General features: G+C 36.9%; 3 protein-coding genes and 1 long non-coding RNA gene across 5 annotated transcripts in view; 3 read left to right on the forward strand and 1 right to left on the reverse strand.

The window, feature by feature from the left end:
- WRB (tryptophan rich basic protein) lies at positions 9–6339 on the forward strand. Of its 2 annotated transcripts, none has more exons than XM_021405749.1 (5): positions 9–203; positions 798–963; positions 2353–2420; positions 3264–3378; positions 4835–6339. In XM_021405749.1, the coding sequence occupies exons 1-5, from the start codon at positions 78–80 to the stop codon at positions 4906–4908; spliced, it is 549 nt and encodes a 182-aa protein (XP_021261424.1). In that variant the 5' UTR covers positions 9–77; the 3' UTR covers positions 4909–6339. The 2 variants fall into 2 exon arrangements, with proteins under 2 accessions (XP_021261424.1, XP_021261433.1); XM_021405758.1 differs by having other exon boundaries at positions 10–167; positions 4835–6335.
- Positions 6288–22503, reverse strand: LCA5L (LCA5L, lebercilin like). The gene is given in 9 exon segments (XM_021405804.1): positions 6288–8434; positions 9752–9884; positions 10171–10280; positions 14130–14223; positions 15815–15952; positions 17376–17890; positions 19827–20121; positions 22431–22461; positions 22463–22503. Coding segments are annotated over 9 exon segments (1965 nt in total). The 3' UTR covers positions 6288–7826.
- Positions 8441–20025, forward strand: LOC110403047. The gene is made up of 4 exons (XR_002441467.1): positions 8441–9617; positions 12266–12383; positions 13246–13385; positions 19891–20025. It is a non-coding gene; the product is annotated as an uncharacterized LOC110403047 (long non-coding RNA).
- The window catches only part of LOC110403037 (SH3 domain-binding glutamic acid-rich protein-like), a 28336-nt gene continuing 26544 nt past the window's right edge, over positions 22387–24178 (forward strand). Inside the window, exon 1 of the mRNA XM_021405793.1 lies at positions 22387–22579. The gene's annotated coding sequence lies outside the window, so the exon portion shown is untranslated. The remainder of the gene's footprint in view (positions 22580–24178) is intronic.

Genomic DNA, 24178 nt, shown 5'->3' on the forward strand with positions numbered 1-24178 from the left:
GGATTGGCTGGCCGTCGTCACGTGGCAGCACCTGTCCCCGTTTCCCCTTCGCGCGCCTGTCTGCGCGTGCGCGAAGTATGGCGGAGACCGGTGCCTGGTTCCTGGTGCTCAGCGCCGTGTTCCTCTGCAACGCGCTCAAGATCCTCCTGCCCTCCTGCTCCTCCATCGTGAGTGGCGTCAGCGCCCCGCCCCGCCCGGCGGCCGTTAGTAGCGCGGGGCCGGGCAGTGGATGAGGGGAGGGCTTCGGGCTGTCTGGGGAACGCTATTATCGTTCTGCTTTTGGGATAAGATGCTGCCCTGCAAGGATCGCGGCTTGAAGTCAGTACAGCACTTCCCATGTTTCTAAGAACTCAGGCTAGGTAGTCTGTAACAGAGAAGCGTGATGCTCGGTTTCTGAGCTTTGTGGTGTTGGTGAGTTCCAAAACTGGGCTCAAATAAATAAAGGTTGCCACATTAATTAGTTCAGACGTTTGGTGCGACTCCGAGAGTTGAAAATGATAGAGCAGTGATGAAAAGAACTACGTCCCTGCCCCTTCTGCAAGTATCAGATGTCTGTGATCTGTCCAGCATGTGATGAGGATTGCAAGGAGGGAAAGTTTTTCTTAGTTGAGAGAATATGATCTCTTTTCAATTCTAGAATGCCTCGCCAATGTTAACGTTTCCCTGTGCCTTAGTGAAAGGGTCTGGTGTCTTGGCAATGGGGGCCTTTGAGTGCGTAAACAGAAGATTGTGCTTTATACATGCTAAAATCAGCTGAATTCTGGATAAATTACTGATATTATTTCTTTACCTCTTAGATATCCAAACTGTTGCAAAAGGATGCAGAGCAGGAGTCCCAAATGAGAGCTGAAATTCAGAACATGAAGCAAGAACTCTCAACCATTAGTATGATGGATGAGTTTGCTAGATATGCCCGTCTGGAAAGAAAGATTAACAAAATGACTGACAAGCTTAAGACTCATGGTAGAGTATAATGTTTATTCGCCCTCCCTTTCATTTCCTGGAAAAAAAAAAAAGAAAAATAACCATTTTTCCAGGAATGTTTTCAGTTTTAAGTACATTTCCCCTTCAACTTTCCTTATCCTCTTTTATCTGTCTTCTTTATTTCACCCTCCTTTTTTTTTTTTTTAATTAAATCTTAAGATTGTGCATGGCTCTGCATCCATTTGTAAGGGAGTAAACTAGATATAAAATGTTCCTGCAGGGATTTTCCTGAGATTCCCTGTATGATATATTTAATCTTTCTTAGTGATGCTTATTACTGAATCCAATTTTGAATAATTTTACTAAGTTCTCTGTCATTAACAAAAGAAGTAATATAGTAAGACTGCATATCTCAGTTGGAAAAGGATGAATTCCTGGATTGGAGCTATTTGGCTGTTGTGCTACAAGATGTTAGAGGAAAAGTGTTAATGTGGAAGGTAACTAGATGAGATCATTGCTATATTTTTTTTGCAATCCTGTTTGACCCTATGCAGTGGCTTTTATGATAAAGATTTACTGCTTTGTCTCTGCTAGGAAAAACCATCATCTCATGGTAGAGAGCACAAATAAACCTTTGGCACTAGAGTTTTTGCTCGTCTCTGTCCAAACTCACTAACTGAACCTATTAAGGCGGGAGAATACCTGCTTTGTCTGCCATCTCTGTGCAGAATGCTTGGATTTTTTCTGCACTTGCTTGGAGAGAGGACAGTCTTTACAACTGGTAGTTTTGGATTGTTCTCAATAGCATTATTCTTAACGAGTAATTTCAATTAAACTAGACAACAGTATTGCTTCAGAAAACTTTAGGCCACCATTATGTTTGAAGAAGTGCTTGCTGTCTTCTCAGGGCTGTTCTGTATTGGACTGGGGGTACTGCCATAGAAAAATAACCATGAGAATTTTGAATATTGAATCTGACCAAGAATCATTCAGTGAATGAACAGTTTTGACTGTGAATAGTCTTAACCATGTTCCTGAGTGAAATTAAAGTGCATCTGCTAAAGCCATCATTCTTCCCATTTGTGAAAGGGAAAAGCATTTGTTTTGCTTCATCTAAAACAGATTCTTAAGTTAGAAACCGCAGTGACTGTTCTCGTTTCAGAACAGCGTTCTTCATCATATGTGACATTTCTCTGTCTAGGATATCACAGTTTTGTGACTTTCCACAGTATTTTAATATGAAACTCCAGAACCTAGCACTTCGTTACTTTTACTATAAATGATTTTGAAGAGAGTTTTTTGGACAGGTGTATGATGTTTAACTGCAATGCCCCAATTTGAAGATTAATATTAATGAATTACTAGTTTTCTATAAGTATAATTTACTATTATAAATAATGCAGAGTAATATTATTTTTCTTTTAACAGTGAAAGCACGAACTGCCCAATTAGCCAAAATAAAGTGGGTTATAAATATTGTATTCTACGTCTTGCAAGTAAGTAAATCTTTTATGATGGATACAAGTTTCTAAACTAAATCCTCAGTGGCATAACAAATCTCTTTTGCATTTTTTGAGTGATGATTAGTTGCACGGGTATTTGGCAGCCCAGTGACATAGTGCATACCGAACTGGAACAATTTCTTGGATGTAGAGAGATGCTGCTGATAGGGTCTGGTCATTGTGGATAAAAGGAGTTTTGAATTTCATGGAAGCTATTTTGGTATTGAGATGACAAGACAGGAGTTTGTCTTAGCCCTTTATCACTCTTCCTTTTTGTTTTATTTTTCATTTATACATGGCACTGGACCCAGGAAAGTTCTGATACATACCTGGATATTTTGCTTATGTTTCTGAAAACATAAAATGTTCTTCTGCTGTGGATGCAGATTTCCATATAGACCTGCTACATATTTCCATACAGCGCCTCACCAGATTGCCTCTGTAGCTCAGGCTTGATGCCAAATAATTTTTTGCCAGTAAGAACAGTGCGCAACCTGAAACTATATTTTGGGAAATGTGAAAGCTAGTTGGATTCTTAGCAGACAAGGATTATGGCTAAAAAAAGTCATCAGAATGTAACAATTTGTATTACTACTTTTATTTATGCTAGATTTGAACCAGTCTCAAAATAAAGTGGTAACTTCCAGCCACTTATTGCTATTGTAAAGTTAAGGTCATACCAAGCTTAAAAATCATTTGTATTTGCTTGAGAACAGTGTAAAATAACAAAGAAACTATTTTCTTTGATTAGAATGTGAGATCTACTGCTTCAAAACAGTGGTGGAAATATACTTCGATGTGTGTTGTTATTCAAGCTAACAAAAACTTCCATTCTAGGCTGCCCTGATGATCTCTCTCATTTGGAAATATTATTCTGAGCCAGTTACAGTTCTTCCAAGCAAATGGCTCGCACCATTGGAGCGCTTGGTAGCCTTTCCTACAGGCGTGGCAGGTAAGAACTGTGTGGTAGAGAAAATATATTTTCCATGTCTGTGTGGTTGCTAAGAATGTAACGATAAAGAGCACGCATGGATTAAAAACACTGCTTCTGTATGTTTCTTCATAGCAACATGGGGAGTTTGAAAATAGAACTGAGTTCAAAAATGTGCAAATACTTATGGGTCTATATCACTTACAAGTTTTTGACTCTATTATTAAACTTCACTGGTTTATAGCTCTCTTCCAGCTGGCATTCTGTTCCCACCCTTTTTCTCATTGCATTTCTTTACCTTTTCTTTTGGTCAGTTTAATGAATTAATGATCAGAAGGATATGACAGATTATGGATACCAGTTTCTGAGTGAAATGTGTGCTGCCTGTATGCTAATTGGATAAATAAGGAGGATGACAGGATGATGCGGTGTGGAAGTTTACCGTGAAGATAAAATGTTGCTCGTGAATCTTTTTAAGTTCCAGCTGCCTTAGAGTGAATTCCAAATTACAGTGTTGTCTTACCATCTTTAATAGCTGGTGAGAGAATGCTTTGGATCCAACATGCTTACTGGACAAGTCTGCTTCTGTGCAGGTTCAGGGAGCAGTCCTTGGAAGATAGTTATTTAGATAGTATTTTAAGGAATTTTGTAAGGTTCATATCCTTGTCTGCCTTCAAGTCTCCTTTTTCTTTGGTCTTGGTTGATAAGCAAAGTAAAGAGATCGCTTCTGAATTCTAGGCGATAAAGTTAAGAACACAAAAATGTTTAACAGTCACCAAAAGGTAGTTCATTCCAGTACCTGCTATGAACAGCTGTGTATTCAGTGATAGTACATAGTATGATTCTATGCAGCATGTGATATAGATATGTTATGTACTCCATTTAGGGTATGCTCTGTGCCAGCATTCCAGTACAAATTTCCACACTGCTAGTTTGAATGACAAGACTCTTTAAACCACCAGTGAAATGGTCTGGGTCAGTAGTGAAAGTCTCGCTTGGATTTTTTTATTCAACTCTGCGGGAATTAGGAGAAAGGACAGAAGTATGGATTTAATACTCTTTAAAAATGCTGATTTAAATTTCTTAGGAAATTTATTTCTTTTCTCTCTCAAGTCACTGATTTTAGACTCCAAAGTATTCTTTTATTTACCTTGCCTTTAATTTCTGCGACCTAGACCCCTTTGATAGGGACATAGTGAATATTTTTAGAAATTGTGGTTAGTATATACCACAGTTTGGCTCATATTCTTTTCATTTGGTGCTCTTTTCCCCAGACAGCCTTCAGGTTTTCTCAAAACCAGCATGCAGTTAACTGGCATCCCTTGAAGAGAGACATTTGCATCTAGACAGAAAGATATTTTGTTCCCATTGACCTCCTAACTCTTTCATTTCTGATGCTTCCAAGTTGTTTTCCGAATTTGGTGTGTGTCAAGGTTATTGATGCAATAACTTCAGTCAAATTTTATATCTCTTTCAGGTGGTGTTGGAATTACATGTTGGCTTGTGGTTTGTAATAAAGTTGTAGCTATCATGCTACACCCTTTCAGCTGAAGAAATCCCCGTAGTACATGGATTCTAAACTACATTACTGCGGTACAAAAACACTTGTTTTTCATGATGGACCAGGTTGGAGATACTTTTTGTTACTTCAGTTGGATGTTGGGCAGTATTGGTTTTACTTTCTTTCATTTGTTTTTCGGTTTTGTGATCAACAGTTTTCAAAGAGCAGCATTGCTATTTATAAAAACTCATTTTGACAAGTATAAACACTGATTGGTGGCAGAATCTTAAGGCTTTGTCGTAACATATTCACAAAGGTCTTAAAGTGTTCTATTTTTATAACTGTTAAGTTGGACATGCACTGGCATTAGTAATTATTTTTGGAGCTTTGCTCTTTTGCTCTTTCTTTACTGTGTAATATGGCAGTTTCACCCAAAGATGTGATTCCACTTGGTGACAAGTGGTATTAAATCGAAATAGGTAGTTTGGTTGGTTTAGAGTAAAACAGAATTATTATTATTTTTTTTAAACACTAGAATTAGGGTATTCTCAGACTCTCTTAGAAAATATTAGTGATATATATGCAGAATCAACTTCTTATATCTTAAGTGAATTTCTCAATTGCCAAATGCAGGTCAGCTGGCCACTTCAACATTTTTTTTTAAATTCCTCACGGAATAAAAAATTTTAAATTCCTTGTGGAATTTTAAAATTCATTGAACACTTGATTTTATTTTTTTTCCCCTACTTTTACTACTAACTGACCTTTCTTTCCTTGACATATTTTGTACTTCCCAAATGGAGCAAATACTGCTGAGAGTATTTCCTTCCATGTTTGGGGAAAAAAGGTCCAACCAACCTCCCAAGCTCCATGTTAGGAAAATAGAAGACAGCTCTGTTTCTGCAGAGAACTACATCCCTAGGGCTTCAGCATACATTAATGATAGTAATTCCTCCTAGTACCACAGCTATACAACAAAAAAGCTGCGTTAACTTCTTTGCTATCTGCAACCCTACTGTCGCTGTCCCAGAAGACAAAGCCAACTTTAAAAAGTTCTGTAATACCTCCTTGGACATAAGCTTGAACAAAGCTCTCTGTGGACACTCTTCCCTCTTCTTTTGGGCTTTGGGGATTCTGGCTTAGGTCCCGCTCCATACAGTGTTGTGTTGTTTCAGGTTCTTTGCCTTGCTGCAGGAGGGGACTAGCGTGCATCCATATAATTAGCACTGCATTTAGAATTAATTCCAAAAGTCATTATATATATCTATCATATTTTCTGCATGTCTGTGTGTATGTATATATCCATTAAATGTTTTTTTCTTAAATGTTATTTAAAAACTAATTTGTTTTTATATTAGGAATTGCATTTAGCCAACAGTAAAGTGAAGGCATAAAATATCAACAAGAAAAAAAGTCAAGATTGAATCTGTTATGTGTAATTGTGTTTTTATTAATGAAATAAAGTTTTTCAGCCCACTTCAGGTTTTCTAATCCACATTTTTTAATGTTGATTACAGTTTTCCTAAACAAAATAAAACCCACCTGTGTTCTTGATACTGTTGGAGTCTACAGACTTTAAGTATTCAGGAGAGTTGGTTTTTTAACTATGAAGTTGATGTATTTCTGACTATAAAGATGTAAGTAATTATATTTCCACTTGTTACAGAGTTTAACATAGTGAAGTCAAGCAAAGCAGTATCATTTAAAATATTGACAGCAGCGTTTGCTATTTATCCACAGTTAGCATGAGATAATGAAATACACGGTTTGTTGGCAGCTCTAGTCAGACATCTAAGTGAGTAGGGGCAGAGAGGCTTTTGGTGATTCACTACAACCAGTAGTGCTGGATTATGTCTGCTTGTTTGCTCTGAACTTTGGAGACAGCAGGAAAGGCATTGCAGAAGTATTAATAGTACATAGAGGAAAAGTACTCTTTTGACTGCATTAAATCATTCTTGAAAATCTGTCCACTGCACAGCTCAAGTACTATGTAAGAACTTCAAAAATTTGAAGGTAAGTATACTTAGAAGTAGGTTTGAATCAAAAGATCACCTTTAAAAGTTTTCATAGTACAGGTGTTGGGGGTTTTTTTTGCTACTGCTTTTTAAAATTTAGTAAAAGAATACACATACCTTTTTCCTAGCTTACATTTTGGCAACCTTTCATGAATTTCTATGAGGAACAAGACATAATCTTCCTGCCCTCACTTACATAACCTTAAACGCAAGATTTTTAAAGGCTTTTTGAGAACTAGATATGCCTGACTTCTCCAAAACAATGCTTTAGTCTTGCACATTTATCTCTGGATGTCAGCTGTGGAAGTTACCAGGCAAACTGCTTTAGTAAGCTCTAACAGCGGAAAAGAATGAAGCTTTAGAGCTTTATAATGCTAATGAAAACAATGTAATAGCAAATTATTGTGTGAATTCTGCAAGCTATGTCAGGAGTGAAAAGAAAATTATTTTCTTTTAGTGCATTTTAAGTAATAATTCAGTAATGAACCTTATGAAAGCAGACTGCTCACTGCAGCTAGTTAACAAACAACTTAAGATTCAAACTGCAGCAAGCGTGCAAAAAAACTGGAAATTAGCCAAAAAGGACTAACTTGGACACTTCCCTGTAACAGGTAAAATGACAAAATTTTTGAGGCACCCTACTTTCTAAGATGCATACACACGCACCAAAAATAAAAGAATGTTCTGCGGTGACAACTGATTTGCCTGTCATTTTGAAAGTCATTGACAGAAATTCTCAAGACTTGTAAGATTTAATATACATTTTATGAAGCTAGAAACATTGTTTTAAAAATGTTTTAAACTGTGTAATTAAAATGGAAAGATAAGTTGGTATACTTAAATTTTGTGTATTCTTGTAAGGTTATTCGTAATGACTTCATTGATGATAGACACTTTATTTTATAAATTAGTGTAGGGTTGTTAAAATTGCGCTTGTGTAATCATGCATCCCTTCACAGCTTTCTCTCCATTCCTCTCATGTCAGAACACGAATGGTTGTCTTTGCAAACACCACCTTGTCCAAAGAGTTCTTTCATAAGACTCTTTTTCCTTTCACTGAATATCATATGAGCGCAGCCTTCTGCTTCAGTTGAACTGTCTTTCTGCCTCGTGTTGATAACTTTACTAAAAGATGGTTCATACAGCCCAAACAATTTTCTTACTTTTGATTCCGCTGCTTTGCAGTGGTCCTGACCTGCACGTCTGTGGTTGCAAAGACTGCATTTTGTGGATTTTGTACCTGATGTAGGAAGCCCATGATGCAAATTTTCAGTGGTTTCTGAGAATACATATTGTTTTTTCAGCTTAGAGGGGGTTTTGTTTCTCAGAGTTAAAAAATTACTCCCTGCCTTCCCACTTTTACTTAGTTGTTCTTCTGACTTTTTTTCTTTCTCTTCCACTGCATCTTCCTCTTGATTGTTCTCTTTCACACTGTCATTTAGAGGAGTTTCTTCAGCTTTCTTTGGCTCCTGTTTAAGCAAGTCTCTCTTTCTTTCTTCTTGTTTTATAAATTCCAGACAACTGTGTTCTGTCAGCAAAGGTTTGTCTTCCTTTAAATATTCTAAAATGAATATTGTGTGTTTTAGAAATGTTCTTAAATCATATACAATCACAAACAGTCGTGAAGCTTTAATGAGAGCAAATTTTACTGCATTATTTCTTAAGTTGTTATTGACGGTTTTTCAGTCTTGAAGGTTAGGGCAGTGCTATTTACTAATAACAGGATGGGGCAAGGTTTTATTAAGATCATTATGTCATTGACATACTTGCTTAAATGAATTAGCATGCAAGTATAATCTGTATTAAATATTTCACAGGCTAAATATAGTGCTAGAAAAGTTACACATGAAGTATCAGGGAAACCACATGAGATCTAAACTCCAATTGTCATTGTATTGCTATTACATGGAACTTAAATATAGGTATGATTTTCTTTCCTTTAACTGACAACATGCTTGTTGTGTGGAGCAGAATATACTGCGGTTTTCCAGCATAGGACTGAATTGGTTCACAGGTGGGCTCTGGAAAGGTTTCAAGCTGAAAAGATAGAGTTCAAACTGCAGGAGTTAAAACATTTCATATTACCAGCCCTGCTACTGATCCAGTAAGTGACTGTAACAACCTATCTCACCTTTGCAAATGTGTGAACTTCAGCTCACATAATGTCTCCTACCATTTGTGAAGTACTTAGCGTGACTGCATTCAGATCTCACTTTTATCTATATGCCTCAATTTAAAGAAGATGAGGGTTTTTTTTCTAAAATATTCAGCTAAAAGAATAGATGCATTGGCTAGCTCTGTCGCCTGTTATATAAAAGCTCTTCAAAATTAAGTTGTTTATAGATTAGTTCCTTGCATATAGCCTTGATTGTGAGCTCACATAAATGGTTAAGATTTGCATAAAATCTATTTACAGTGATCATCGTAATGAGGAGCTATTCTCAGCCCTTGAAGAACTCCTTTTCCTTTCTTAGCATCTATATCCCAAGCCAGAAAAATCTGTTGACATCCGCTATGATGCAGATTCACAACCAGCAGTTTGGGATCAGTATTTGATCAGTATGGATTTAACAAAGCAACCATTAACTAAAGGATATTTTTACAGATCAAGCAATTAATTTTGACCAACATAACCAGGACCTGTTTTTAGAAGTCCAGCAGTATGAAGATGCCTTACACTGTGGAGCAGATTTGCTGTCTGTACCATCCCCAGCAACTGGCTTTCAGTGACTCGTAGTTTACTGGTTTGTAGGACTAATTCCTGTCACTCATATGCCAGCTCACGGCTATCAGAGCCATGTAAATTACCATTATCATCAGTTCATTCAACTTCTGAAAAGATCAGATTCATTTCTTAGAAAAAAATATTAAAATATACCTCTACGTGTTCTACTAAAAGTTTCTGGCTTTGGCATTTTCTTGGTTGATTGCTTTTCTGTTTCACATTGGGCATCAATGTATACTTCACTTGCTTTAGGTTTTTGATTCTTCTCTTCTGAGGGCTTTTTCTCCTATAATTGACAATTAAAGGTAAAAATACTGGGGAAATACTAGTTCAGTTACTTTTTGAAGATAATCAGTGCAATACTTATGAAAAGATAAATATTTTCTATTGAGTTCCTCGTATTACAACTTTTGTCCTACATATTTTCTGTTATATAATAATGATAGTTACACAAAACGCACAGGAAGTTAAGATGACTGTTCAGGCTAATCAAGTATATTACTGAAGCTGAGACAAAACATACAACTTAAGTGATAGTTTTAGCAAAGGGGTTGGATCCCAATCTTTCATACCTCATATAACAGAACTGGGCTTTCTTCTGTTTCCTGGGTTTGGTACTGAGACAGCAGCAGTGATCTGAAATGCTGTTTGTCTACTTGCACTGATGCTTTTCTACTGAGACCTGTTGCAAAAGGATAGTCATTAGTAGTACAGTTGTTCCTGGAATTACATTGTTGGTATTAGCAAAAGATATATTTGATGACCAAAACAATGGTATGTGATTTAGGATTTTTTGCTGTTGCTGCGTGTTTACATTCCTTTTAACAAAGGAATTCTTTCTTAACAGTATGGTCTGGAAAAGCTGAAATTGGGACCCAAACATCCTAAGACTTGAGTTTTGCTGTTTAAAGCCTTCTTTTAAAGAGAAGTTTGCAGTTTAAGTGTATGTCAGTAAATCAAAGTCCCAAAATGCGTCCCACATTCTGAATACGTATATATCTTTGTCTTTATTGCAATTAAAGAGTGTTTCAGGTAACAATGAAAATAGAGGAGTAACTAACACAGCTAATGCACTGTTAGCTGAGTTTGAGGCACCAATGTGTTGTGACTTTCCAAAGATATAATAAAAATCTCATTATCAAAGCATTACTGGATTTTTTTATTAGAGGTTCTGAGTTTAGCTACCCAGAGGCCTGAGCGTCTTCATCAGTACATTAGTGTGCTGTACATATACTTAAGTTTCAGTTAAGTCTACAAAGACATCCTGTTCAGATAGGACATGTGAAGTCAGAGAAATGTGTCAATACCCTAGAGCCCGTGTTGGGTCAGTTTGTGTGGTAACATTTTAATGTAAACTTTAAGAGGTCTGGGAGGGGGACTTCAATTTTCAAGTTCCTAAATTCAGATCCTACAGAATACAGTAAAGATGCTTGTTTTTATGCCTTCTGACTTGCTCAAAGTTAAGCATTTATATAAGGCTTGGCAGAGCCAGACTCTTCAGGAGAAAAAGTTCACGCTATTTGAAATATCGCTGCTGTTTGAAAGGACGTTCCAAGGGAGTGATTGAATGTTCCATTCAAAGAAGTACCTGAATAGGTTGAGATGACAAGGGCAAGGCCTGTATATTGTTCTTTTATTCTATATTTGGAATAGCTTTGACATGAGTACAGAAGCAAAACTGTAATCTTACCTACATCACCATTCAACCTTATTCCTAGCTTTGATATCGGAAATCAGAGGAAGACTATCCATGAAAAGGGTCATCTTCAACTGTTTGCCATTCGGTGGTAATAAAGATGTTGATAACTAATTTGAAATTACCTCAGAAATGGCACTTATGATGTGGAGGGAAATAGTTTTCTCTTTTGAACCAGAGTAGTTACTTAAAGCTTTTTTTAACAAAAAATCAATGGAACATTCCTCAGATTCAGAACTAGGGGGAGCTGTACCTCTAGATGAACTGCTGTGACCTTCCAACAACTGAACAAAGTTTGCTCTCGTGGACAGCTAATATTAACAGATTCACTCAATAAATCAATTTTATTTATGTATATGGAGTTTTCTGATACCCTAAACCTACCTTCAGTTGTTTATCAAGAGTGTTAAAAAAAAAAAAGCACACCCACATTGTTTTCTTTCCTGCTGGGTAAAAATTATTACAAACACACAAAGGAAAATAACTACTTGAAGAAGTAGCTCTTTCCACATTTATTATAGGAAAATTCAAGCCAACAGTGAAAAGGAAAAACAATTTCAGTAATTCCAGTTGTAGGTTTTTAAATCATCTGTTTCCATTAACTGGCAGAGAATGAACTCCTTATTGGGCAAAAATACCAAAAGATCAGACAATGTTGCCGGGAATCTATTCACATTACAAATAGCAGGTCTCGCTTAAGCTAAGCTTCCTTATCTTGCTTAAAGAAAATAAGAACTTAATATTAAATCACTGATTACTACTTATAATTTAAATAACAATATTGTACAAGTCCACGTCAGTAAAGCTAAAAAAAAAACCCCACAGGTGGTGATGTAATACAACAAAAGTTAGAATTCAGTGCTTCATTAAAAAAAAAAAAAAAAAAAAAATTTGTCTGACTTGGAATAAGAAGTAGCAATTTCTTTCTACATCTTAAAATTTTAATTACCAACTTTATCTCTGTATTTCAGTTATCACTAATGCAAAGTAATGGATTTGCAAAGGCAATGTAAGGAGGAAAAGAAAGAAAAAAAGCAGCTGACTGCAATAAGACTTCATATTGATACCATGTTTCTAAGAATTCTGTGGGTATGTGTAATATTTCCACAAGTTATGTTTGCTACCAAGTAAGTTTTAAGTGCTCTTCTGTTCCCATATGAAGAAAGTTCCACTTCCTCCTTAAATTTAGAAGCAGGAATATTTGAGCAGTATTTTAAAAACTGCTTAAGTGAGGAAATTCAGCGTTCAAATCATTATCCAAAACTAAAGAGTATAAGTATAAGGTTGCTGTGTAGAAAGCTCTCCTACAGAATAGTGGTACAATGTTTATGACCTTGAGTAGCAGGCAAATGTTACTTTAATATATTTCATGTACTTCTCCCACACTGAGTTTCTCTATAAAACACATTTATTCTAAGTTCTAGATACTACATCCAAAGCATACATCAACTATTAGCAATTTATAAATGCTTTAAGAAAACTACCTGCTTCAACATTTTTGTCCTTGATAGCGTGCATGTGAGCAACTAAGCAGTTCTGAGCTTGTATGAATTATAATTGTTTTTAGCAGTTGCTCCCTCAGGTCAAGGGGTCAGCAAACATAGATGCTTAATGCTATGTGAGATAGCCTGTAGCATTCAAGGAATCTGCATAAGGCTGGCCAACATTACCCAGGACTGATGGGACACCCATGTCCTTCTGGAGCAACAACTGCAGGGCCAGGCAAACGTGCTAGAACATTTCAAATGCCACCAGATGATGCCTATAATTAGGCAACTGAATCCCACGCAAGATAACTGCTCTTGGAATGGTTGATAGACAAAAGTGCCTATGATAAATGTCTCTCTAATACCTGTGAATATCCATAAGAAAGAAATAGTTTACTGAAGAGTTATTTCTTCCTGTTGATAGAATTAACTTTCTGTTATTTTACTCTGTCTTTCTACTATAGTATTTTATAAATTTTGCTGATGGAAATAATTGAGAGGATATCCAATAATTGGTTTCTTACAAGGTCTGGATACTCGTTTAAATTTACTTACACTGAATAAAACCAAAAGACTACTGTGGATAAATACTCTTCTCTCTCAGGTAAGCTGACAGTATGATCATCAGAATAGCCTTTAAACTTTCTAAACCTTGTACCTGAAAACAACTCCCTTCTTTGCAGCCCAACAAAATGCAAGTTGGAGAAGTTTCAATAGTAGGCTCTGAAGCCTCTCTGCTTCTTAGAAGCTACGGGCTTTAAGAATTTTAAAAAAATGAGAAAGCAGCATGTAAAGACCCAGCTAAATTCATTATTTTGACTGATCTAAAAGCACTTTGAAATCTGTACTAACTCTAGGAGCTTGCTACATGAAGTTTGTTTGTGAGGTGCTTTGATTCAGTGAGATGTGAGGTTGGAATTGTAGCTGTGGGATGACCACTTGTCATGGCCAAATCAAAGCAAACAGGCCTAAACAAAAATTAGTCTGCAAAAGTGGAGTGACTGCTTCATGCTCTTAATAAAAATAAAATAAAATAGGCAAGCAGCTCTGGATGCAAATAGACACAATAGCAACACTATTTCAGTGTCTATATAATGCTAAACCTGCATGTACGCTAACGGCTATTCACAATGAAAAATGGGTTAAGTATTAACCACAGACCATACATTTATAGTCATAGAACACACAAGCATAAAAGAACCACTTCTGTCTAAAGCATATGTGCCAGGATATTTTTTGCTCATATAATAGTACTGTATCTGCTTTTACTTCAGAATATAAGTCCCAATTACAAAACAATATAAGATTCCCGTAATGCGATAACAAGGGAAAACAAATATACCCTTACTTTTGTCATGAGGTACTGAATCACCTTTGTCCTTTGGGATTCTAAGCAAGCGATTTGCATAGATATTCTTTATGTAAAGTTGACGATCCTTTTCCTAAGAAGAAATAAGTGCTATTAAATACTTTGTGTGCACTAAGAGTTAGTCTTTACGGATTTAATTTTCTTATGCTGGGAGAAAACTGCCAGCAATTTTCCTTTGTTCCAGACCATTTGGTGACTTCGTCATCCACTTAGACAGCCATTTTCTTTCATGAGCCAAACCAAAATTCTTCCTTTTAAAGGCTAAAAGCACATTTTTACACCTTTATAAAAAGGTTCAGAAAATGAGGCCTTCTGTAACATGACATAAGCTTCTGAGGAACGCTTTCAACATTACTTTTGTAAGAGTCCTGTTTTCATACTTAAATTTCAGTAACATTCTCAGTAATCAATTCCTGGCCTGAAAAGGAGTTGCATTTAATTTGGATGTAGAGGTTGATCTGAAAGAGAATTACGTCTGTACACCTTGAATGGTCTGAATAAGCCAGGTGTCCAGAACTGTAAATGTGTAAGAATAAACTGTTCTGGCACATTAATAAGCATGTCTCTTCTTTGTGGTAAAACAATATAAGGTTTTGTGAATCTAAACACAGCATTAAGGAAACACACAGAAAACTGCCTGCAAAAAACACATGAAGAAATATTTAGAGAAGTCTTAAGGCGGGAACTGTACTTTAAAATAATTTGCATTCTGGAACAGCTTTACATTAGTGTTCCTGGGACTGTAACTATTTCCATCTCCCAGATTTGCACATGTAGGGGAACAGACTCTGGGAGGGAATTAGCAAGTGTTGATTGAGGCATCGACACAGGCCCTAGGCACGGCATTAAACTTTCTTCCTTTCCCAGCACTTCACTAGCCTTTGCACCTGGGAAACCCAGCTGCTGCCAAGTGTCCAGAGGACCGATTCTGCACCTGATACGTAGCCAAGAAGAACAATCAGGCATCTGACTCCATTTAGGAGAAAGCTGCCTTGCAGAATCAACAGATGCATCAGTCACAGTACAGAAATAAAAAGTATATTTTAACTGTGCTACAAACACAGTTTAGATTAAAATGGCCACAAAGATTTCCATGTTGTCTTGATGGGTATGTTTTTCTTAAGCACTACTCACATGACATCATGTTTTTTCTCTCTATTTAGTGTCACTTTTATGCTCTTCTGTATGTTTAGTGTTATTATTATGAACTTGACACAGATCTCCCAAAAATATTTGTGTAAAAAACAAGCTGGAATTTGAAACAAATTCTTGAATCACTTTCATAAGTCTTTTTTGTTACTTTTCTGATTGTAATTTTTGGCTCATTTTGATTTGAAAGTGTTTCTGTAAAGGAGCTCATACAAAGTTATTAGATGGATATATTGAGCTAAATCTATCAAAACAGTAACAGGTTGGTGGGGATTATTTGTTCAAATTATGATACATTAATCTGTTCCAATTAGTTACTGAAGTCCTTTTAACTTTTGACAAACAGACCCTACAACAGTTTCATAATTTTATATTTTGACTTTTCTTCGTTAGACTACAGACTCAAGTATGAATAAAAATTCTATTAGTAAACAGTAAAAGAAACAAATGAATAGATAAAATTAAAGACTTGAATCTTCCTGTAGGAGCAGAAACCCGTTCAGAATCTTGAGTACCTTTATTTTTTGGTGAAGAGAGTTAATTTCCATTTGCAAGTTCTTTGTAATTATCCCAGCTTCAACAGCTTTTTTATTCTCATTTGCCAGCTGGCGACTAAAGGTGCTATTGTTCAACTTCAGCTGCTTTTCTAGGCTCTTAAAAAAATTACATGTTTTACAATATGGATGTACTTAGCATGACTGTTAAAAAGGTTTCCATTCTTACCAGATCTAAAAAATAAGCAGGCTAATATAATGAAAAGTAAGCTTCTATTTATTGTAAACATGAAATTATTGAGTACCTCAAAAATTACTTTAGAAATGAGCAAAAACAAGTTTAAAACCCAATTCTACTGATCAAAAAATAGTGTCTGGCATTCAAACATGAAAAATAAGCCTGTACGTTACCATTCTGATAAAATTAATGAAAACAATCATCCTCGAGACTTTCTAAAACATTTCAGTTCACACCGAGATCGATTTACTATGGCAGCATAAAGAGGCTTAGTGTAAATGAAGAGTAGGTACTCTACCAAGTACTTTATCATCAGAACCCAGTGCCATGCACTGAAGTTATAGTTACTAAAATTGTAGGGTGAGAACCCAATCCTGCAAGCTTTTTATAGCTTCTCACTGTGACTTCCGTAAATAGAAAGTTTCAAGAGTCTGAATTCAGCTGTTTACATTTTCATTTTCTTGCAGGTAATACAATACTTCAGACCTAGCTCTTCAAATGGTGAAATGCCTTTAAGATTACCTGACTCTTTATTTAATTATGTGAATAATGTACCCCATAGAAAATAGAAATTAATTCCTGGAGGACAATGGAAATTTCACTCTTCTAGTTTTGTAATAAAGCCTGTAGGTTCAGTAAGAGTAAAGCTTTACATAAAAGATAAAAAAAAAAGATAATGTGAATTATCTCCTTTTAAGCTCCCACCAGACTTTCACTACACTTGCATAATAATTCAGCCATAGAGCCAACTCTGAAAGCTGACTGCAGCAGGTAACAGTAATTAGCGAACAGGTAGCTACACCCACGCTGCCCAGCAGCACCAAGTGAAAGGAAGAGTACTTGACCCAACTGAGCCAGCTTCTCTTGTACAAAGAAGCAGATCAGCAGCAGCCAGGTGCTCTCCACATATTACTAGCCCTGTGTTTTACCAGGGCAAATCAGGGCTCAGGAAGTTCCACTCAGCTGCAGCTGGAGTGCCCAAGAAAGGCTGGGTAACTCCATGCTGCTAGCAGAGTAGAGCAGATGTTCTACTGAAGATTGCCCTCCATCTGTGTGCTGTGCTTTTGACCCAATAGGGTTAAAACAGGACTTTAATTCTTAGAAATCTTTACTGCTGGATTTAATTCACTCAGTCATTACTGACAGATTTTAAAACACTGGAAGGAGTACTACTTCCATTTTTTATACCTTAAAGTCTGGATTAAAAAGAACACTTAATGCTATAGGATTGTATCATTATCATCAGTTTAAAAAGAAGCAGCTAAAAAAAAAAAATGTCCACTACTCTTGCACAGAAATCTTTCCTATTATTCTTTCACAAATAAAATGATATGCACATATTACCTGTATTCTCTTATTATTCACATCCATTTTTTCTGTAAGGACTGATAATCTGTGATAAAGTTCCTCTCTCTCAGCAAGAGTCTTGTCTTCTGAAAGCTTATACAAGGCTTGCAAATCATCTTTAGCTTTTAGCATCGCTGCTTCAACTTTCCTAAGCTTTCTGGATGCACGTCTTTCTTCTTCCTGAGATATCCTCAGGTGTTTCCTCAAAGTACTCACCTCACTATAATGCCTTGTTAAAAGATCAGGCAAGACACTTTCTGAATTTTCATATCCACCTATCGCTTTTGAGTGCCGATACTGAAGCCGTTTCAAAACCTGGTTTTCTAAGGTTGATGCTTCTAACTTGTGTTGCAAATCAAATATTTCATTCTTCAGCTCTTTAATTTTATGAAGTCTTGCTGATAATATTCGCTGAGCCACTTTATTTTTTTTCTGGAAAATCATATTATCCTGCAGGCTTAAAAATGAAGAATTCTGATGTGGTATCTTCTTAGCTGGCAATTTCTTTCCCCCTGCATTCAGATCAAAGTAAACTGACATTGATATATACCAATCAACTGAGCCAGCAAAATCACTGTTAGGTCTCCGCTGCTCACACAAGCTCCTGCATTGCTCATCCAGGGTACTTAAATGCACTGTGTTTGACCAAAGGCTCAAATCTATAATAAGACACCAATGTTCAAATATTTCACAGATAAATACATACGCACACAGATACAAAAATTTGTAATGGATTTATGTGGGCCATAGCTACATAGGTAGCTATGTAGGTCTATAATAGGGCAAGGTTGCCTCCTTTCACTCTCTGAAGCTATTTTCATTTGAAATAGCCATCATGCACACCTTCCTTTAATAAGGATAACAAAGTACATGTTTGTCTTCTGGGGCAAACACCAGAAACATTTTGTGAATAACTCAGTAGAGTACACTCACAAAGTATACGGTATTCCAGTATCAGTGGAAACAGATTTTTCCTCTTAGTATATATTTAGTTCACTAACGTATTTGTGATTTGGGGGCTGCTGAAGCCAATTCATCCCACCTGGAAGGATTTCTACAGGCTTCAACAAGAGGACCTACACCTTGAATAGGGGCATGATAGAAGAAAAATAACACTAACTTACAGGTCTGCAAGAACTCAAAACCCAAGGTGATCAAAATTTCACATGGTTAAATTTCTATGCAGTTATGACTTCTAACCAGCTTTCTGTAATTTCTGAGGCAGCTCTGAACTAAGTTTTCAACCCTCATACACTTGTAAGCAAAAAACAGTTATGCAGTTGTGTACATTGTTTCAAAGCAATAATTAAAAATATATTTATTTTATTGGCTGGCATTCCAAGTGTATCACTGTCATTTTGCCTTCCTGTATGGCCAACATTCTGGGTGAATTATTCTAATTTTCCTTTCCTGAAATGTAACCAGAATTTGAAAATAGTCAAGACTAAATCAGCGTGCGCTCTTCCCTTTCAGGCACATATTCAATCTCACTCTAGCTTTCAAGTCATTTCAGGTCAATTTCAGGTCAATTTCAAGTCATACATTTAAAGTACAAAATACACAAAGTCCTTAACCCAAAAAAGAATAAAGAAAAACGACATCTTTTTAAGAATTTCAGTTGAATTCAATGAGCATTTTACATAGAAACTATTTACAGGAGCATGCCCTAATTACAACACCCTATAGCAGAAAGGAGGCAACAACAAAGCCATGTCAGGACAAGGTAAATCAGGACACTGCTTCAGGCAGCAAAGCCATGGCCTCAGCCTCACATCTTCCATGACCAAAGCTAGAATAGTGGAAAGCTACAGCAAGAGTGTTACTTAGGAAGATAGAGGCAAGCGGGAGAGTGGCTTCTGCTGTGGAAAAGGCTCTCCCTTGCAGCACCTGGTTGGATTTATGGAAGCATAGGTCTAGATACAAAAATAAGCAGGAGAGATACTTCATTGTTAACATTTACAAGGAGGAACTGTATTTGTGCTATACGGTCACTGCACTGAAGCATAAATTTTATACAATATACTATGACTAAGCGAGCTGAAACATAGGTTTTTGTGTAAGAGTTGACATGTTTGTGCAGACATACAGCTTTTATTAACTTTCCTTAGGAAAGGTTCCTTTCAGACTCATCAGCTTATGCATAGTCAAAACCAGACAAATCACAATATTTGCAAGAAAGCCACTCAACACCAAGGAATAAAGACTGCAAAGGTGTTCCCACATCTCAGGTGATTAGCCTGCCTCTTAGATCAATGAATATTATGGAAAAATATAATAATGGGTCTCTACTTTTCTTTCTCCTCTTCCCAGTGTTCAAAACTTGATTTATTATTCTTCAGTGAAAAAGTGTTTCCCCTGCCCTTTTCATTACCGAAAAAACATCACAGAAAGGGAACAGCTGCATTTCTCAAGACAGTCTCACTTGAATACTACCAGAAAACAAATTACCTTTATTGTTTTGGGAAAATAACTGCTGTTCTTTTTTCTTCTTTGTCTTTTTTTCATTTTTCAGCATTGTCTTCTCTTCAGTTCCGGATAGTTCTACACAACGGCTGCTTCTAGCTGTATCAGAGCAAGTCACTGGCAAAGCCCTCAGAATAGTCAGTGTGATGATTTTTACTTCTGCATTCTCCACTGCATTGTCTACAATCATTACCTCTGCTTCAGCTGCTGCTTCTAATACTTCTGTGCTTTGGGGAATCATTTTTGTCACATACTTGCTAGGACTTCCTATCCTCCTGCACTAAAATATGAAGTAAACATTCATTTGAATTAATCACTGCTGTGGTAGAAGACTTAAAAATTGACCTCCATGACCAATCAGGAACTAGAACATTAGTGAGCCATGTACAATTAACGTAAATAGTATTAAACAGTCTGCAACTATATTAAGCAATGCTAAGGAATACTAATCCATTTAAATAACTGTGTGTTCTGCAGTAAGCAGTAACTTTATTTATAGAAATAACTGCAATATGAAATATAACTGTTTAACTCAGAATTTATTGTAATACTGGGATTTCTGAAGATTATTTACAAGATACTACTTCTTAAATGTAAAGATACCACCATTTGTTTCCAGTAACATACTCATTTTATCCAAAAGTATATTTTTAAAATAAGTGCAATTGTGTTTATGCTCAATGTATAAAAAGTGCTTTGCAATATTAAATAATAATTAAATCTCTAAACTTAAGATGGTTATTGCTAATTCTATTCTCTCCTTATTTTTAGCTTTCCATTCACGTCATAGAAGTATCATTTAGTCATATTTTTCAATACTTAGATCACAAATTAGATCACAAAATGAAGTTATCTTAACTGACATGTTAAAATGATAGGCAGAGGATGTAACAGCACCTAAAGCTGTACAACACAGTCTCTGATTTTGACACCGAAATAAAAATCTTCTTAAACTTTTGGGACATTGTTTATTTTACTTATTTTCAAATAGAAACAAAACAAAAAGCTTGCGAAATAAAACCTCACAACATCATAAAAGTACCTCTGCGCAACTTCAGAAGAAATGTTAGGAAAAAAATTACTCTTTTTTTAACAAGGGCAATTGTTTCACAGCCTAACCATACATAATACATTTGCTTCCTTTTGAAGATGCTGTAAGACACTGCTCTACCTTTCATAGCACTTAGAAATCTGAAAATATCACCTGTAATGCACCGTTGTTGTCAGAGATGTGGTTCTCTGATGTGGCGATCTTACTTTGTTTGACTGGATTTATTTAAAGTCATCTTTTTTCAATAGCCTCATTTTCAAACAAAATGAATTCTCCTAATTGTTTAATTTTTAAAATAGAATATATCTAGCATAAAATACAAAATCATGACATTTGATATTTCTTTGTAAATACGTTATACCTAAATATTTTTGTTTACTGAGCCTACTGGAAAGTAGACAGATTAATTTCAATAGCTCACGCTCCTGGAAATGTTATTTAAACAGTGTAGTTTCGGTAGAAAGTATTTCTTAGGCTATGGCTCAGTCTTTCTCTTTTTCTTAATATGACCTGAAGGTGACTCAGCCCATAGTTTTACAGATGCAGAATTCTAACCACTAGTAGAATAAATTGTATATTTGGGGGGACTATTTAATATAAATTGTATATTTGGGAGTAGCAAGTATGTAAAAGAAATTAAAGGAGTATTAAAATAATATTTGAGTTTGAGTAAAATCTAAGAAGTAGACTAAGCTAAAAGGGGGGGGGGGGGGGGGGCAGGGTGGAATATTTATCAGATATTCTTCCTACTTCGTTGCCATTTCTGCTTTGTGGTGAAATTTTATTTTAAATTACATTTCTTAAAGGGAAGAGGGGAATCACTTTAACTCCCCCTCCCCACCAAGAAGTGCAGTTTAGGACTGCACAAAACGCTGTAGATCAACTCAGAAGTTTCCTTACTCTTCATTCCCTCATACCAATTACTTTTCATTATGGAAGACGGATGAGTGCCCAGGGTTGAATGTAAGCCACTGTAATCACACCTAGGAGATGGGAACTTGTATTGTAACATGAGGATGAGGCAAAGGCCAGCTTGGTACACAGATCTGTACTGCTGTTCAAATTTCATTTAGTACTGTCAACACTTTCTGGCCAAACTGTGTTTAAATCAAATAAGCCTCAATTAAACTTAGAACTGCTGCTTTGTGTTGATGAGAAGCGTGGGCTAAACGTGTTTTCAAAAGCTGAAACTGAGAATTAAATGAAATGGGAAAGGAGAAGCCAAGAGGAGGAAAGACAGGAGGTTAAGGACAAGTAACAGGGAAATGCAGGTTCTTGCTATAGGAAGGAAAAAACAGTAACTGAGTGGAGAGATGAAACGCATGAGCACCGGGAGAACTTCTGTTCTGCCCCCAGGCTCCTCCAAGCACCCCAGCAGCCCCCCCACCTCCATGCCCGGCGCAGGCTCCAGCTGCCAGCCCAAGGCAGAACGAGAAGCCCCGGCAGCCTAGCAGTCGGCCCCACGCCCCGAGAGCCGCCTCCACACCTCACCGCCCGGCCCCGCCACCAGACCTCCCGGGCTCTGCCGCCGCCATTACTGGCCGTTGGGCGCCGCCGTTACCATGAGGACAGTGCACGGCACCCTGGGAGTTGTAGTCGTGGCCTCGCCATCTTACCTCGCTCCTGCCCCTGTTTGCCTGTGCCTGTGCCTGTGTTTCCTCTCCATACACGCTATTTGTATTTTTCTGTAAGGCTATACATAATGCTTCTCATGCTCTAAAATATTTACCTGTAATGGTTTCTATGTCTGCAAGCTTTGGGTTTGTTCTCTCCCTGCGTGGTTCAGAAGGGGATTTGGGTGCTAAACAGCACAGAGAGAATACTATTTGCCCCTTGTATCCCAGTACTAATTTTTAGTGCTCTAAGTACTAATTATTATTATTGCTACATGTGCAACAGTTATTAGTGTGTTTTGGAGCACATGACCACAGCATCCCTTGTAATTCTTCAGTGCATTAGGATCCAAATTAACTCATTTGTAAACAGTATGTTTCAAAGTACCAGACATTTTCAGTCTATTTACTAGGAAATTTTACATTTACATGCACTTTTTCCAGAGAAATGGGCATAAAATCTGAAAAGGGTTTGGGTTGGAAGAGAGCTCAAACCCACCCAGCCCCAACCCCTGCCGTGGGCAGGGCTGCCCCCCACCAGCTCAGGCTGCCCACGGCCCCATCCAACCTGGCCTTGAGCGCCTCCAGGGATGGGACACCACAGCTTCTCTGGGAGCCTGTGCCAGCGCCTCACTGCCCTCCAGAGAAGGAATTTACCCCTGACATCTAACCTAAATCTCCCCTCTTTTAGCTTAAAGCCATTTCCCCTCGTCCTATCTCTATCAGAACATGCAAAAAGTGAGTTTCCCTCCTGTTTATAAGCTCCCTTCTAGTATTGAAAGGCCACAGTGAGATCTCCCTGTGGTCTTCTCTTACACTGCACAAGTCCACTTCCTTCAGCTTGTCTTCATAGGAGAGGTGCTCCAGCCCTCTGAGCATCTTTGTGGCCCTCCTCTGGACCTTCTTCAAAAGCTCCAATGTATTGTTTTGTACTAAGTTGTTTACCATGTTTTGCAGGTGAATACTCTGTGAAAATATCTGATTCCAAATGGCTTTTTTTTTTTTTTTTACCAAACTTCCCATTGCTTCTCAAAAGAAGAAAAAATGACAGATGGCAAGCCACAGTAAACAGTGCAAAATATCCATACTGTTATTTTTAGTTTTCACTGAGTTTTTTCAGGATTCCTGTTCAATACATGAAATGCTGCGTTTCCAGCTTATAGTGGTTTCAATGTACAAAAAACTTAGTTTCAAGAGCAGCATTTCTCTTCTGCTCTAAGCTCTATTTAATCAATCCTAGTAAGGAAGCCTTTTATTCCATTTTAAGTAGTTTTAGGATTGGGCACTGTGATGTTCAATCATAATTTTTAGTATGTGCATTAGGTCAGTTTTATCTCTGACACCAGGTCAGTTTGCTGAACTCAGTATCACATTGCAAGCTTATAGCAGAAATGAACCTGGTTCTTAGAATCTAAAAGTAATCTGTCAATATTTAACATTCTTTAAATACCTTTCATGCTCAGAGACCTTCTTGAGCAACTATGTGCAGGCAGCCACTGAATTGTGACTGTCTTTGGGATAGAAGGAAACAGCTTGATGGAAAAAGTGCATTCTGGATAACATAGCAGAATGGATTTTTTTTTTTTACCAAAAATTCTGGACCTCCTCTTATACCCCATGCACTGGAAAATTTCACCAGTGATGCAAAGCGAAGGAAAAGAATCCAGTAATAG

This window comes from Numida meleagris, chromosome 1 (assembly GCF_002078875.1).
Source record: "Numida meleagris isolate 19003 breed g44 Domestic line chromosome 1, NumMel1.0, whole genome shotgun sequence".
NCBI classification, from domain to species: Eukaryota; Metazoa; Chordata; class Aves; order Galliformes; family Numididae; genus Numida; species Numida meleagris.

Coding starts and splice junctions, on each gene's coding strand:
- WRB (XM_021405749.1), top strand. CDS start 78: ATGGCGGAGACCGGTGCCTGGTTCCTGGTGCTCAGCGCCGTGTTCCTC. Junction 2,421..3,263: donor TTGTATTCTACGTCTTGCAA/GTAAGTAAATCT, acceptor CTTCCATTCTAG/GCTGCCCTGATGATCTCTCT. Junction 3,379..4,834: donor CTTTCCTACAGGCGTGGCAG/GTAAGAACTGTG, acceptor TATCTCTTTCAG/GTGGTGTTGGAATTACATGT.